This window comes from Mixophyes fleayi, chromosome 8 (genome assembly GCF_038048845.1).
Source record: "Mixophyes fleayi isolate aMixFle1 chromosome 8, aMixFle1.hap1, whole genome shotgun sequence".
Classification (NCBI taxonomy): domain Eukaryota; kingdom Metazoa; phylum Chordata; class Amphibia; order Anura; family Limnodynastidae; genus Mixophyes; species Mixophyes fleayi.
The window spans coordinates 57,736,588-57,752,710 of NC_134409.1; the positions used below are offsets into that span (position 1 = coordinate 57,736,588).

A 16,123-nucleotide genomic window follows, 5' to 3' on the forward strand; every position below is an offset into this window, starting at 1 on the left:
ATCAGCACTCTCTCCCTACATGATTGTGCTGTACACTAATTTTTTGTTGTTGCTCACTTACACCTAGATTTGGCTTTGTGTTCGGTCACTGTACTCTCTCCTCTAATGCCGTTGACTACAGACATTATTTAGACACTATGTTCTGTCATTGTACTGCAATGCCCATTTCTATTGTCGCAAATATTGTCCGATGCGGTTAATGTGCTTCCAACGCACAACAGATTTAATAGCAGAATACAGTAAATATAACTGATACATTACGCTTGCACACTGAATCCAGTAACAGCTCATCAATCCTGAGTCAGTGGCCAAAGAGACTGTTACTCCATGAGTGGCCAGTTTATATACAGTTTACATTGAAAAAAAACAGTGATGTCACAATGTACACACAGATAACACTAAAAGAGTTCTGCATTGGTTCAGTGTGTATGATGTTCCAGTTGACTGAGAGTTATAGGTTAGTTCAATCGATCCTTTTCCGAAGGTGGGGGCAACTCACTCCAACAGCTGTGTTCATGTTTTGCCTCAAGGAACCGCCTAAAATCTAGTCTAATCTAACCCATTTACAGAGTATCTATGAGAATTAATTTTATACTAATCATAACTAACGACCGCTATTTGCGATAGTTTCTCCGATGATACCGGATTCCTACGTTTAGTGTAGATTCATCCTTGTATAAATAATCTCTAATTCTTAATAATAAAATAATGTGAGTTGGAACTCTATTAAATGTGAACTATTTACAAGTGTAGGTGCGAATGTAATTGTATTTGCTCTGTTTACCTGTGTGATTGCGTAATTAACCCTAATATGAAGTAGCATACCCATTGCAATCGCACAGAAAAAAATTACAATCAATAATTATTAATTTAGAAATACTTCATCCAATTATTTGACTTATACCCTCTAAATTTGTTGAGTATTTATGTTATTTAGCTATTGTGTTCTGTCACTGTACTCTCCCCTCTAAGGTTATTGAGTACTAACTTATTAGCCATTGTCTCTTTCATTACCCTCTCATTTCTAATCTACATGGGGTACGGACGTCATTAGACATACTATGGGGTAAGACTTTGCATTTGCACCTTAAAATGTTATTGCGCTATTATGCAATATTGAATACACTATATATCTGTTACCTATCTGTTCTACAGTTAACACTGACTCTTGATCATGTCATAGACCAGGACTAATTTCAGACCTAAGGCTGTAAGAAAGAAAGGCTGCTATGTTTTCTACATGTTCAAAATGCCAGGCTAAGATAACAAATGGGTGTTCGGAACAAGAACCCAATATGCAGTTTGAGAGGGAAGGTCATTCCTGATAGCCAGGATCCATGGAGGTCTGTGTTGGAAGCATCCAAGGTGGCAGAACCTGTGCACAGGTACTAGATCAGTTCAACTAAGAACTGATGAGGCATGCAGAGCACCTTAGAGAGGTAAGTGAACACGCTCCTCCTAATTTTCACCTAGGACTCCTTCCCAGGTAGATCTGCCTCCATGGGTTTCAATCCCTATAGCAGTGGTTCATAAGTCTCCTTGGATCCAAACCTTTAACACTACACTTTAAAACTACAGTACAGAGTTTAATTCGAGTGTCATTCTCAAAGGCAGGGTTGGGTGTCCAATCATTAAGTCTCGGAAGCACCAAATCTCCACAAACATCTACTTCCAGGGAGATTCTGAATGAATACCATCATCTCAGGAGGAAGATGAGATTCTGTAGGGTAGGACTCTGTTATGTTGACCTAATTGGATTGGAGGATGACTCATCTGGCAGGCAGGCTGTCGAGGAGTGATGGTGGTGGTTTGACGACCTCAATATTCAGGAGGTACCTGTGGTTCAGTATGTTTTTCGGAGGCAGAGTTATCTTGTTTCGGCTTTCCCATCATCGACTGAGTTCTTGGGTGATGCCTTGCAGAATCCGGATAGTAGGTTAAACATCCGTTAGAGGTTTGTATACACTTCACTGACGCAACAAGAGACACGGAAGCTTCCACCTCAGAGAATGTCTCTATTGCTATTTTTGTAGACCCACCACTATCACTATTCCAATTACTGCTTATTGTGGCACAGCTCGGATAGTAAAACTGTAGGAATTGGATCTTGTTGCAGCAGCCTTTGCATTGGTAGCTAGGCACATACTATGGCTTAGACGGGGAGGCTAATAATGAAGGACTCTGGAAGCCAGCCGCAGATCAAGGTTCGTTGCTCAAGTTGAATTGAGAGGAACTCCAGCACATGGCCATTCCTAAATTCATCATCATTTATTTATTTTAAATTTCGTAGCGCTTTACAATTTGGAACAAACATTAATAAAACAATATTGGGTAATACATACAGACAGAGAGGTAAGAGACCCCTGCTCGCAAGCTTACAATCTATGGGACAATGGGAGTTTGTGCTACATCATATTGCACACTGGACCAGCTAGAATGCAAAGGTAAAAGTATTGAGTGGGCTGTGTGTGTAGCAATGTTGTTCAGAGGGTTGTTGTCTTGTGTTAGCTGTGTAGAGGATGGTAATAGGGTAACCTAGGGAAATTAAGATGAGGAATATCATAAGCTTCTCTGAAGAGGTGGGTTTTCAGAGAACGCTTGAAGGTTTGAAGACTAGAGGAAAGTCTTACTGTGCGAGGGAGGGAATTCCACAGAGTAGGTGCAGCCCGAAAAAAGTCCTGTAACCGAGACTAGGAGGATGTGATGAGAGTGGAAGAGAGATGCAGATCTTGTGCAGAACGGAGGTGTCGAGTAGGGAGATATTTTGAGACAAGTGAGGAAATGTATGTCTGTGCAATTTTGTTGATGGCCTTGTATGTTAGTAGAAGAATTTTATATTGGATTTGTTGAAATACAGGCAACCAATGTAGAGACTGACAGAGTGGCTCAGCAAATGAAGAACGGTTTGCAAGGAAAATCAATTTAGCCGCTGCATGCAAAATCTATTGTAGAGCTACAAGTCTGACTTGGGAAGACCAGTAAGGAGGGAATTGCAATAGTCGATGCGGGAGATGATGAGTGCATGAATTAAGTTTTTTGAGGTGTCTTGTGTGAGATATGTGCGTATTCTGGAAATGTTCTTTAGATGTATGTAACATGATTTAGATATAGTTTATGTGGGGAATAGATGATAGTTGTGAGTCAAGGAATCGCATGGAAAATTCCTCAGGTCCCTGAACCTGACATGGGGTGGGGGGGTGCACTTTTCTCAGGCTCCTTCGGTCAGATGCGGTCTCCTTTTACACATTTCCGTGTCATACCGACAGCTCTTGGTCTAACGCCAGCACCAAGGCTTTACATTATGACTTGCTCAAGGCAGAGAGGGGTTTGGTTATCCCAAACCTGTCCATCCTTCTTTTGTAAAAGGCGAGCTCTGCTCCCTGCTACTGGCATTGACAAAAGGAAAGCTGGTATCACATGGCCGGGTCCAGTCTCTTCCCAGCCAGCATGTATGTGTATATATATGTGTATGTTTATTTATGTATTTCCTTCTTGGGGCTCTTTGACAATGAAGCACCACAGCTGTGTCATGCGTGGACCAGCTAAGCATGATGCCCAACAATTTTGGCAGTATTGTCTAAGCAGAAGCAGTAGACATTTGGGAGTGCTCCCTTCTTCTGGAGTTTTTTTCCAAAAAGGGTTTCCTCTGGTGCTTAAAGAAAGCCGGAAAAGAGGGTGTAGCCAGTTCCTTCTGGTAGCACCAGCTTTTTGTTTTTCCACCAAGACTTAGCTTGTCTGATGGACTGCTGGGTGGTCGAGTATAGCATTTTTAGAGCCAAGGGGAGTGGGGGGGGGGGGGGGGCACAAAGGTTATCCAATACATGATCATGAACTCCGGCCTCCCCTAACATTTTCCACAGCATGTAAAATTACAAATAGTCTAGTATCAGTGAAAGGTTTCCACTTCAGGTCCCTTATTTTTCTTATGGACAGCATAGAAAGGGACCAGGATTTGTCCTAAGGACATGTTTTGGCCTTATCTCTCCTCAGAGTAGCTTAGCTTTTTTTCCCCTGAGGTCCAGATAATTCTTCATGGGGTTCTGTGTTGCACAAGTAGTCTGTGGAACCACATCTTGTTTCTTCTGCACCACAGAAGCTGCTATTTAACCTCTAGATACTGTGAATCTCATTTCTTAACCTGGAAGATATGCTTTACTGGCTATTTCTTCAGTAAGAAGTCTGGTTTGTAGCTCTATCCTAAGATCTCCATTCCTGTATTTCCACTTACAGAGCGGTTCTGAATTCTTGCCTTTCTTCCACCTTAAATGGTATCCATTTTTTGTCTCAACCAGAATATATAGTCATCTTGTCTCTGGGACAAGACCTAGCATCCAGAATTGACAAATTCCCAACCGCTGGATGTGGTTAGCGCTTGAGGATGTAAGTAGACTAAGCACCATTTGTAACAGAGGATGGCCAGCAACAAAACAAGCAGTGGCAAGATGGCTCAAAGCTATATCAGACAGGCTTATATCTAAGAGGAAACTTGGTTCAGATTTACACTACAATCCACACGACCAGATGGGTTTGCTCCTCCTGGCAAGAGGGGGTATGGAGTTTTGGTTAATCAGTTGTGTGGGACATCCTGCTCCTCTGTCCATGCTTTACCAGATTCTACAAGCTCAGTGTCCTCGTGTCCAAGGACGCCGGTTTTGGACAAAACATCTTGCCGACATCTGTGTCTGAGCATACCCTCCCCTAGGGGTATCTATGGGACGTCCCCTTGGTTGAGCAGTGTCCCCAAAATGTGATGAATGAGAAAAGGGGAGTTTTGTACTTAATGTAAAATCTATTTCTATTAATCCATTTAGGGGACACCGTGATCCCACCTTTTCTTTGCTCAGTTAATATGAGTGTTGTAGTTCTTTGTTTATTTCAGTCCTATCCTAAGGGCTTTGTACATAAAAAAAACAAAACTATAAATATGGCTACATGGGTATAGAGGTGAGGAGTTACAGTACAAACAAGTTTGTAGTTGAATGAAGTTCCTACTCCGGTGCCCTCTATAACCCATGGCTGAGCAGTGTCCCCCAAATGGATTCAGTGAAATTGATTTTATGTATTCAGATAGAGTGGTAAGTACAAAAATTCCTTTGTTGGTAGAAAAGCACGATTGGCTCTCAACATCAGTCTATTTGAATACATATTCAGAAAAGGTTCCTTGCACCAAAATTCTAATAATTCCCCATTTCTCATGGCAGAAGTCGATGTCACTAGAAATAACACTTTTAAAATCATCCAATTTACCAGTATTTCTTGTAGCAGTTCAAAGGGATCCTTCATTAGCATACTGAGGACTAGAAAGAGGTCCCATGAAAAGCTCAGACTGAAGGACCAATCATTTTTACTGTTTGGAAAAAATGTATAATTAGTTCTTCCAAGACTAATTTAGTATTCCTATTGTTACTAATTTTAACTTTCTCCACCAGTTGAGAGCTCTCTTGGTGGTTTCTGGCAACTTTATGGTTTGGTCTGTCAAAGTTGTATAATTGGATGAACAAAAGTATATTGGTTAATATTGTTTTATCGTGCGATTGCACTCAGTATGCCACGCTTCACGTGGCATGGTGCGATCACACGGTAAAATACGCACACACTCGCACTACAACATTTAGTTATTTATATATTTCATATTTATATTGATTCCATTCCAGTTATTTGTGAGCAGATAGTATTTAGTTTATTATTAGTTTATATATTATGATTATATGTACACTTTAGTGTTATTTGAGGTTCAGGTTACAGGAAACGTGTCTGGCATCATTTTAATCCCCTATTCATCAGCAGTTGTCCGGTTGCTTCGCCGAAGAGATCGTACATTGCATACTCTAGTTAGCGATGTTAGGGAATAAATGTTTAAAGAAATACTGACTATAAAATGCTAATAGACTAGTTGTAACTGGATTCTTGGCGGGAAAGTCAGAGCACAACCCCTGGAGAGATGACCCCCACCTTTGGATATTTTGGTTAGAACTGGCCTATGACCTGCAGCACTCTGGACTTTCCTGATACCTGGACCAATAGAAGCAAGCCACACCATCTGCATTGTTTTCACTGTAACACTGAGTGTATATAATACAGCTCTCACTGGCACTGGCCTCAGTCTTTTCTGACCACAGTATTCTGGAGTGAAGTACTGTACGCTGGTACCAGTGGGAGCGCAGCGGTATGTATGTATCTTTTGGTATTGGCTGTACTGTATTATAATCATGTATTGAATTGTTAAATTTTGCATCTGCTAAAATAAATTACTTTGTGCTTTGGAAACACAAATCGCTTTTGCAATGCTTATTTGAAAACTATAGAATTACTTTAATAGGACTAATGAGAACTTTTTGTGATTCCAGGAGGAGACATTTCCAAAAGCCACAGCCCTTTCTTTATCATTGTATGATGATTCTGTACATGCCTTGTCAGATATAGAATATTGGCACATCTTTATCTTACAATATTTTGTTTCACATGGTATCTATTTGGACTCGCAGAAATTTCATCTGTGGTTGGTAAAAGATGACTTTCTCTCTTTTTATTACCCATCCATGTTGTTGTAAAAACGTATTACCTCTGTTCAGATGCCGACTATTCTTTCTGACTCACCCACTACAAGAATGACTGCGAGATATTACCGTATCTTCACTTGTTTCCTTAAATTTGCTAACTTATTATGTAACTAATATCTTTGTGAAATTTCACGGGAATGCGCCAAACCAAACCAAACGGTAGGCTTGTAAATTGAAAATAAACCCCATTGTCAATTTTACCTACTTGGATTTGCACTTAAATTGGGTTACTTAAGAAATCCAGCTATTGCCTAACTAGACAGCACTTAAATCCTATCTGGCAGTGAAGCAAGCTAGTCTTCCAATACACAACCCCCAACCACCAGGGTATGCAGCAAAGATCCAGCAAGTGTATTTTATAGACATGTTGCTTCCATGTGCCTTCTAATTATTCCTGAGGAATTGTGGATCGATACTAAAACAAACACCGTACATAAACAAAAGTGACAGGATCACCTGTGCATAGAAAATGGTAGCAAATAACAAAAACAAACAAGCATATTGCTAACTCTGCACTTACACTTTAATACTTCCTAATTGCAGAGCCCACACATCCTAAAGGCTCAAGTTATTCCTTTCATACATCAATCACATTACACATGCAAATAGAATCTTCTCCTTGCTGAACAGGCATATTTTTTCAATTTGTGAGATAGTACATATGATACAGTTAAATAAATCACTCAAAGATCTTTACCATAAACAGAATGTGTGTTCTCCACTAGGTTTTATTCCTGGTCACATCTCACACAGTTGGTTTGGATGATAAATGTACATTCTCAAACATTAAAAAAAAAAAAAAGGAATTAGTGGTGTAAGAAAATCAAGTGTTTTGTTCTTTTAAAAAAAATTCATAAAAATATTATATTATACAGCCAAACTTAAAAAATAAAATAATCCAGACAACACAGAACACTGATAGTACCTATTCCAAGTAAAAAAGCCCTTTGAGATTGAGTAAATGTGCTCGCATGGCACCCTTTCACGTCTTGGGAGGGAATGGGAATTCTATAAAACTGGAGAAAGATTATGGACTCTCCCTATCCCCTCCCCAAGTTTATAATACCAAATGCAGTACCACGTTTTACCACAAGAGGAATCTACTGAATACAGCAGGTCTCTAGCAGTTACAAGATTAGACTACCAAATAATGCCAGATTAGAAAGAATATTTACATAACTATTAAAAATATGTAGTGCTTTAGATTATGGTCTAGATTTACTGACAAGTGCTATGACTTAGCACAAGTCTGAGTGCTAACCATTAGTCCCATTGATCCAAACTTTTTTTTTGTAAAGGCATATTTATAAAAGTATACATATATACACACAAATTTAACACACACACTCAGAAAGGCTATACACTACTTACTATGCCATTCTACTGTTAAGTGGCAGCTTCCCAGCGCTACATGAGACCGAGTTTAGCAACTAGCTTTCCAGATATGAGGTTTGTACAGTTATTTTTTCCTGGAAGCCTCTCTAGCATTAGAAAAGGCAAGTCAGTCAACCCAAAAGAGAGCATGATACAATGGCAGTGTTTTAGGCATTCAGACAGTAATAGAATTATTAAATAGAGGCAGAAAGTGCCTGCAGCATATGGCAGAGGGAAAAGATATCATGCAAGTAGTTCTACTTTTCAGAAACAGTATAAAAAATACAGTACTATGAATAACCCGTGACATTTTTTTTCTTTTGTAGCTCTATTAATGAAGGTTGCAGGGAAAGGTAGGGCATGGCAGCTTTCCCCTAACTTGAGTTTGGTCTCTTTAGGTGTGAGGACAATGCCACCCTCTGCTCATCCATACGCTTGGCTTGCGCACGCAGAATAAGACTGAAGAAGTCTTCATCTGGGACAGTCGGACCTTTCTTAGGAGGAGGAGGAGGGGCGCAACGTTGGTCATCTAAGCGGGAGCCCTGAAATAATACAAGAAAAACAATTCAGAAGAAATTTAAGATTCTTTTACATGATAAGAGCTCTCACATGAATGTAAAACAGTAACTGTTTAACAAACATCTCTAGTTTACAGTTTTTCCTGGAGTGCTCATTTGATTGACTTATTCTAGAGTGGTGAAACTGCTTGCCAAGTGATTATCTGAGGGACAGGACTGTTCTTATCACTTTCTGCATACTACTAATTTAAAAACTATGTTTATTTGACCACAAATAACGGATAATTTGACTCACAATTGTGTTCATTATTAAGATGAAACAGTACGGTTGACATTTAATGTATTTTTAATAAGTTGTGTTATTTATATATATATATTTTTTTTATTTACAGCGCTTCACTTTTTCCACATTTTGTTATGTTATAGCCTTATTCCACAAATGGAATAAATTCCTTTTTTTCCCCTCAAAATTCTACACACAATACCCCATACTGACAATGTGAAAAAGTTTTTTTTTGAGATTTATTAAAAAAAAAATAAAACAAAAAAAAATAAAAAAAAAATATCTTTCGGCAGTTTCACCCATTCCTCTTTGCAGCACCTCTCAAGCTCCATCAGGTTGGATGGGAAGTGTCGGTACACAGCCATTTTCAGATCTCTCCAGAGATGTTCAATCGGATTCAAGTCTGGGCTACTCATGGACATTCACAGAGTTAACCTGAAGCCACTCCTTTGATATATTGGCCGTGTGCTTAGGGTCGTTGTCCGGATGAAAGATGAACCATCACCCCAGTCTGAGGTCAAGAGCGCTCTGGAGCAGGTTTTTATCCAGGATGTCTCTGTACATTGCTGCATTCATCTTTCCCTCTATCCTGACTAGTCTCCCAGCTCCTGCCGCTGAAAAACATGCCCACAGCATGATGCTGCCACCACCATGCTTCATTGTAGGGATGGTATTGGCCAAGTGATGAGCGGTGCCTGGTTTCCTCCAAACATGGCACCTGGCATTCACGCCAAAGGATTCAATCTTTGTCTCATCAGACCAGAAAATTTTGTTTCTCATGGTCTGAGAGTCCTTCAGGTCCATTTTGGCAAACTTCAGGCGGCCTGCCATGTGCTTTTTACTAAGGAGTGGCTTCTGTCTGGCCACTCTTCCATACAGGCCTGATTGGTGGATTGCTGCAGAGATGGTTGTCCTTCTGGAAGGTTCTCCTCTCTCCATGGAGGAATGCTGTAGCTCTGACAGAGTGACCATCGGGTTCTTGGTCACCTCCCTGACTAGGGCCCTTCTCCTTCGATTGCTCAGTTTAGACGGCCGGACAGCTCTTGGAAGAATCCTGGTGGTTCCGAACTTTTTCCATTTACGGATGATGGAGGCCACTGTGCTCATTGGGGCCTTCAAAGAAGCAGATATTTTTCTGTACCCTTCTCTAGATTTGTGCCTCGAGACAATCCTGTCTCGGAGGTCTCCAGACAATTCCTTTGACTTCATGCTTGGTTTTTGCTCTCACATGCACTGTCATGTGTGAGACCTTATATAGACAGGTGTGTGCCTTTGCAAATCATGTCCAATTAACTGAATTTACCACAGGTGGACTCCATCCTTGAGATGTTCCTACAGCTTAATTGATCAGTGGAAACAGGATGCACCTGAGCTCAATTTCGAGCTTCATGGCAAAGGCTATGAATACTTATGTACATTTGATTTCTTAGTTTGTTTTTTTTAATAAATTTGTAAAAATCTCAAAAAAACTTTTTTCAAGTTGTCATTATGGGGTATTGTGTGTAGAATTTTGAGGGGAAACAGGAGATTGTATATATATATATATATATATATATATATATATATATATATATATACACACACACATACACATACTTTTTAATGTATGTTTGAGTAGTGTTTAGTTTATTTCAGCAATAGAAAGCGAAGCACAACCACGATCTTGTTAATGTTTGATATACTACTTATAGGAAACTATCAAGTCTATTTGGTGTGCCTCATTTCTTCAGTTTTGTGGAGTTATGGTTAATTATTTTTAATATCAGTCCAATGAATGTCTTATTATAAATTTACTATATAAAAAATACAATACAGCAGTATATTTCAAGGTGCTGTGGGGCTACTCAACCTATACAAGATCTGTCCTTTCAAATATCAGTTTCCCTTGGTTGGAGTGCTGGAGAACAGATATAGAAAAGAAGGGCCTATGAGTCTTAGGTATGGGAATGAATCTTTAGATACAATGTGTATGTAAACAATGTGCTCCAAAAGGTTGCTTAAGTGTAAATTTTGACTTTGGAACAAAGCTCAGGCTAAAAACAACAATTGATAATCTGTCTGCAGGAAAAATAACCATGTAATAATTTATTGACACAGGGTTACTGGGCATCACCCTGGACTGGAAATACTTAATGATGAGATAAAATGTTTTATGGGAAAACAACTGTCTTACCTGACATTTCACCAGCATGTCAAAGAAATCTTCATCGGGCTCACGGTTCTCTGTGGCCATTAGATGTCCCAGGACAGAGTTACTGTGCTGCTGGCTCATCCGCAGTCCAGGCAGATTGCTAAAACTGGCCCTTTGATCATCCAGCCTTCGGCTTTGCGAGCTGGCAATAAGGTCCAGAAACTCATCAGTGTGAGGGGATACGGCAGATGCAGATAGAGCTAAGGAAAAATTTAAATATTCAGTTACCATGTATGCAGTACAAATATGGAAAGGAGCTTTCAGTTAGTTACAATATAATTAATCATAAAAACAACACATATTGTCATCATCATTAACATTTATTTATATAGCGCCAGCAAATTCCGTAGCGCTTTACAATTGGGAAAAAACATTAATAAGACAATACTGGGTAATACATACAGGCAGAGAGGTAAGAGAACCCTGCTTGCAAGCCTACAATCCCACAAGGGATCTATTTATTTCTATAATAGTGATAGTGTTTCAAAGACATAGTTAAAAATAGGGCTGTATGGGAATACATTAAAATGAATGAACTCAATCACCCCAAAAAAATCTCTCTCAGTTGTATAAGTTAGTGTGTAATTATTGTGAATGGACCCAGGTGGAAGGAGAAAAGGTGAATCATTATATTGCATCTTCTGTGACCAGTCGATGGTTCCGCTGTCTGGAATGTAACTATAACATGTCAGAACGTATTAAGGTTAAGCAACACTTAATAATAGCTTTCTTTTAGAACGGTATATTGGAGTACTGTCCCAGTATCTAAATGAAGAGGATCACATATGTTTACTTGACAATATCCTTTAAAAATCAAGCATAGCTCTGAGAAGATTCACAGCTGCATCCAACTAACAGACAGCCATTCTAATAGCATCATCATATAACATCATCATCATATGTGATGTAACTTGAATTCTGACAGGCATCTTTATGGATTTATTGTGGAATGAATACCCATAAACTAAGGTTGTTAAACCAGTTAACAGCGCACAGACTGATTTAAAGTTGGGATATAATTGCACCCCATTTGGTATTGTATGTTTTGTGTTTTATACATGCAGTATTTTTTCATTTTAAATACATTTACATACATAATATTTCATTGTTAATAAATACTGTGATTTAAAAGTAATCTGCCCTGACATGTAGATACATTTTTGTGGTTAAAAGCTCTGTTTATCCGTCTTTTTTTCTCTTAAAGTAAATTTGTATAAAAGATACATTATCATTAGAATATTAGTGAATAAATGTCCCTCACATACAGTTGAAAAATACAATTTTGCCAAATAAGTGTGTCTTTAATGTAATAATAGCCCACAAATTAAAAAAAAAGAATAAAAAGAAAAGAATCAGGACAACTGCCAATGTTCTATGGGCCATTTAAGCCGCCTACGTAAAGTCTGCAGTGACAGGTCTTCCAGAAATAGGTTGAATGGCCAATCAGCTTACAATGACTTTGGTCATTGAACTAGACATTTATAATTTTTAAAAACTTTACAGAGTTAAATAAAAAACACATTTGAATAAAGTTGAGTAAAAAGCAATTACATGCAATTGTGTTCTATTTCATTCCCAGCATAAAAAAGGAATAATTGTATTTAGTAAACTGTGTCCCCTTTAATATTTTTATCCCAGCAAAACTTAGAAGTGTGATGTTTAACATGCCATCTACCATAACAGAAACCTCTCTCGTGAAGAGCTTTAAAGTGTGACATACATTTTCTCATGGACTTTGGAGTGGTGGGAGATGTGGCTGTGGGAACACTCAGGATATTCTTGTCCTGTAAGCTGCACCTCTGATCGTCCATTCGGTTGCTTTGAAATCGACTCAAGAGATCAAAAAAACCCTCATCTCCAATACTGTCCAGCATTGCAGTTTTCTGGAAAAGAGAAGCACAAGACAGCAGTTATTTAATCAGTCCTCAATTAGTGTTATAATATTTAAATTATAAAATGGTTAAACAAAATTTGTCCAGACTTAGTAGTACAGAAAGGGGCTAAAATGAACATATGATCAAACTGTGACTAATAGTTTGTGATGAAGGTTTGTCAGAAAACACATGGTGGCTTATGTCTCTCCCTGTCCAACGTCTCCTATTGGAGGTATTTACGATGAGCAGAAGTTTGCAACGGCCATCTTGCTCCACAAATTCAAGCACTTTAGCAGAAATCTAGGTGCACCAGTGCAACTTGAGAACACAGCTCCAAAGAGGATTCTGCGCTTCCATACTGTACTTCTAATGTGGGGTTCTCAGTTGATTGACTGGTTATGTTTCAATGGCTTCGTGAAACATTTTGGTCTATGCTGGACTCCACTAAAATGAAAGTAATGCACTCAAGACTTCACACATTGAGTAATTTATAGTTTTTCTAACTTGCTCACATATAAGTGTAGAAGCACGCTTAGCTATATAGTCTTGCTGCGATGATCACATCCACAGGGCAATGAAAGTGTAGCAGGTAACAGTAAAGCTGAACTGCACAGACATAGCCATTTAACAATCAAGTGTGAACAAGTCCTTAGCATAGGGTCACTGTGGCATTTTTTCAGACAGTTAGAAAAGATGTAGCATAATTCATGGAAGCAAGAGAAACACAGCATTTGAAACATACCCGCTGAGCGTTCGCTATTTTTCTGTTGGAATCTGAGGAGTTGCTGGTGTCCTGCAATACTTTGGAAGTGCTGTTCTTAAACTTTTTGCCTTTAAGTCTGTTCACAAACATGAGTTTAGAAGACGGCTTGGAAATAAGTGATTTCTGTTTTGCAAGGATCTCGCTGTTCCAGTTCTGTACCTGTAACAATTGAAGAGAAAATTATGTTCTGTAGAAACCTGATTTAACTTTATTGTACTCTGTTTCAGAGATGAGGCATTGGCATAACATAATGTACCTGATATGACTGTGGTGTTTTTACCTATATCCTTTACTCCCTACTGTGACAATGGACAACAAGTAACATGTGTCTGCCATATGTATGTTGTGATCTTTTACATTTTTATGCAACTGTTTGAAAAAGAAGAATATACATTCTGGGAGGTATTGATGCTTGTTAAAAACCTGTGTGTAAAGTAACAAGTTATCGGTTCCATTTTTTTCCTCTCTTCAGTTTACAATTTTGTGTGTGAGACTTAGATATTTTGAGATGAAGCATTTTACATAATGCTAGTCCATACAGCAATTGCTTTATCTCCCAGGTACACACACATAGATTTCATTAGTTTCCTTTTTTCAACAATAAATAGATGAATGCAATCACCTTATCTGGCGTCAACTTAACGAGCTCCAGATTCTCCATGCTGTGACGTCTGCTTAACCGAGGCCGTGCACCTTTCACACAAAAGGATAAACAAAATGAAGAGCTGAAAATCTTTATAGCATAGAGAGCATTCATATTATAGGCTGTAGGGGTCAATTCATGGTTCGACTTAAGCAAACTAAAAAGTACTATGAAAAGATCAAAGGGGTTTTCCACCATTAAATGACTTAAATTTATTGGCTTTTAAAAGCCCTCCATCAACTTCAATGAAATACATTGCTATTATCTTTTCATCCTATTTGAGGGAATCTTGTCAATTGTATTTTAAAAGAAACTGCTCCAGACATTCCTAAAGGGAGAGCTCTCCATGTACAACTACCAAATGTTCCACTGGAAGCACCTTGTGATCTTAATTTGGTGTTACCAGCTCTGCAGCTCCCACTATTTCCGCTCCTGGACACAGTCAACCTTAAGTTTCTTACATGACAGTGTTCCTTTTGGCCATATGTTCTGCCAGGAGAGTTTCTGAGTTAGGGGTTCTATCTTGCAGGTCACCCTTTATGATGACAGGGTTGTCCTAAGCAGCAAACCTTTGGTGAAGGATTATAGTGGGAAGGAGCTTTTGAATCTCTATACCCCATAGTAGCAATGTCCCCAAATAAGTAAAATGGATTTAATGGAGGTACAAAAACCCTCTTTTTATAGCTTTCGTCTCCCATTTAGTCATACATTTATAATCAAGAGTTGTTTACTTTTGTTACCTAGGTATATAACAATGCAGGGGCCACATCAGAGCTTATTTAAAAGGATGACTATCATGAAACAAAATTGAAAATATAACATCAGTTACACTGTTTAACCCTTTTCACTGCCAGGTGGTTATGTGGTTGGGCATTTTTGCATTACGTCAATAAAATGTGCTTTATAGATTCAAAAAAAACAATGGACAAAACAAACCATTTTCTGTAAGTAAATATCCTTCAGAATTTCTAGGATCTATTTTCCATATTATCTCCTGCAATTTTTGGTCAAACATATGTATGCATACACAAAAAATATCCTTTGCAGCTAAAACTCCTGTTCAAACCCATTGGAGATAATTTCTGCACCGTTGCACCTTGGTGGTCTGACAAACACACATTAACGTGCACGCCTAATATTTGTAACCTAGCATTATGGCTGGGAGGCAGAAAAATCTCCAGAGGTGCCCTATGCCAAAATGTTCAATGTAAGTATGCGGCTATGTACAATGTACAACCTTTTGTAATGTACATTGAACATATCCGCATACCTATGTGTGTGTGTGTGAGATATATATATATTATATCTCACCCTGTGCCCCTCGTGTCACAAGGGTGTAGGTGCTGTCACCCATGTAAGTGCGGTATCAGTGGCTTAGAGAGTTACTGGACAGTTATAAGGATATTCTTTTACTTGTAGAAGGTGAACAATGTTCTCCAACAGCCAGCAACTGAAAACTTAATGTTCAAAGTCCCCAAAAAGAATGTCCCGCAGCACTTGCAGGTACAGTGAACATGAAAATGAAAACGACTGGATGACTGGAATCATAATAGCAGCTGCAACTGCTCTATGAACAATCAGGAGGGTGGCCAATACATAACAAATCTCTTAATTCTGTAGCTACCTGTATCTACCATAGATATAAAATACAGTATTGTCCATGGCAGGAAGCGGGTTAAAGCAGTGTTCTCCCCAGAAAATTTTACCACCTGGGTGGCATCAATAAGTAGCCTGGTGGGACAAATTAAGTTTTGAATCCTGCCCTTATATTGATATAACCTTTAGATCAACATTTTATATATTAATTCTACTCTTCTTCTTAGAGGTCCAGTCGTCTACAGCTTTTTCATAATCAAAGTCTATAGCAGGGCTCGGCAACCCCTGGCACGCATGCCAGGCATGGCACGCAACGCAGTG

The 16,123-nt window shown here is 38.8% G+C and overlaps 1 protein-coding gene across 4 annotated transcripts in view; it reads right to left on the reverse strand.

Annotated features, from left to right (window-relative positions):
* Positions 1–7,183: 7,183 nt before the first annotated feature.
* Positions 7,184–16,123, reverse strand: part of GPSM2 (G protein signaling modulator 2) — a 49,208-nt gene continuing 40,268 nt past the window's right edge. For all 4 annotated transcript variants that reach the window (XM_075182606.1, XM_075182609.1, XM_075182608.1 and 1 more), the window contains 5 exons: positions 14,186–14,256; positions 13,543–13,722; positions 12,647–12,809; positions 10,909–11,126; positions 7,184–8,476 (listed from right to left, as the gene is read on the reverse strand). In XM_075182606.1, coding sequence (XP_075038707.1) covers positions 8,309–8,476; positions 10,909–11,126; positions 12,647–12,809; positions 13,543–13,722; positions 14,186–14,256 — 800 coding nt within the window. In that variant the 3' untranslated portion in view covers positions 7,184–8,308. The remainder of the gene's footprint in view (positions 8,477–10,908; positions 11,127–12,646; positions 12,810–13,542; positions 13,723–14,185; positions 14,257–16,123) is intronic.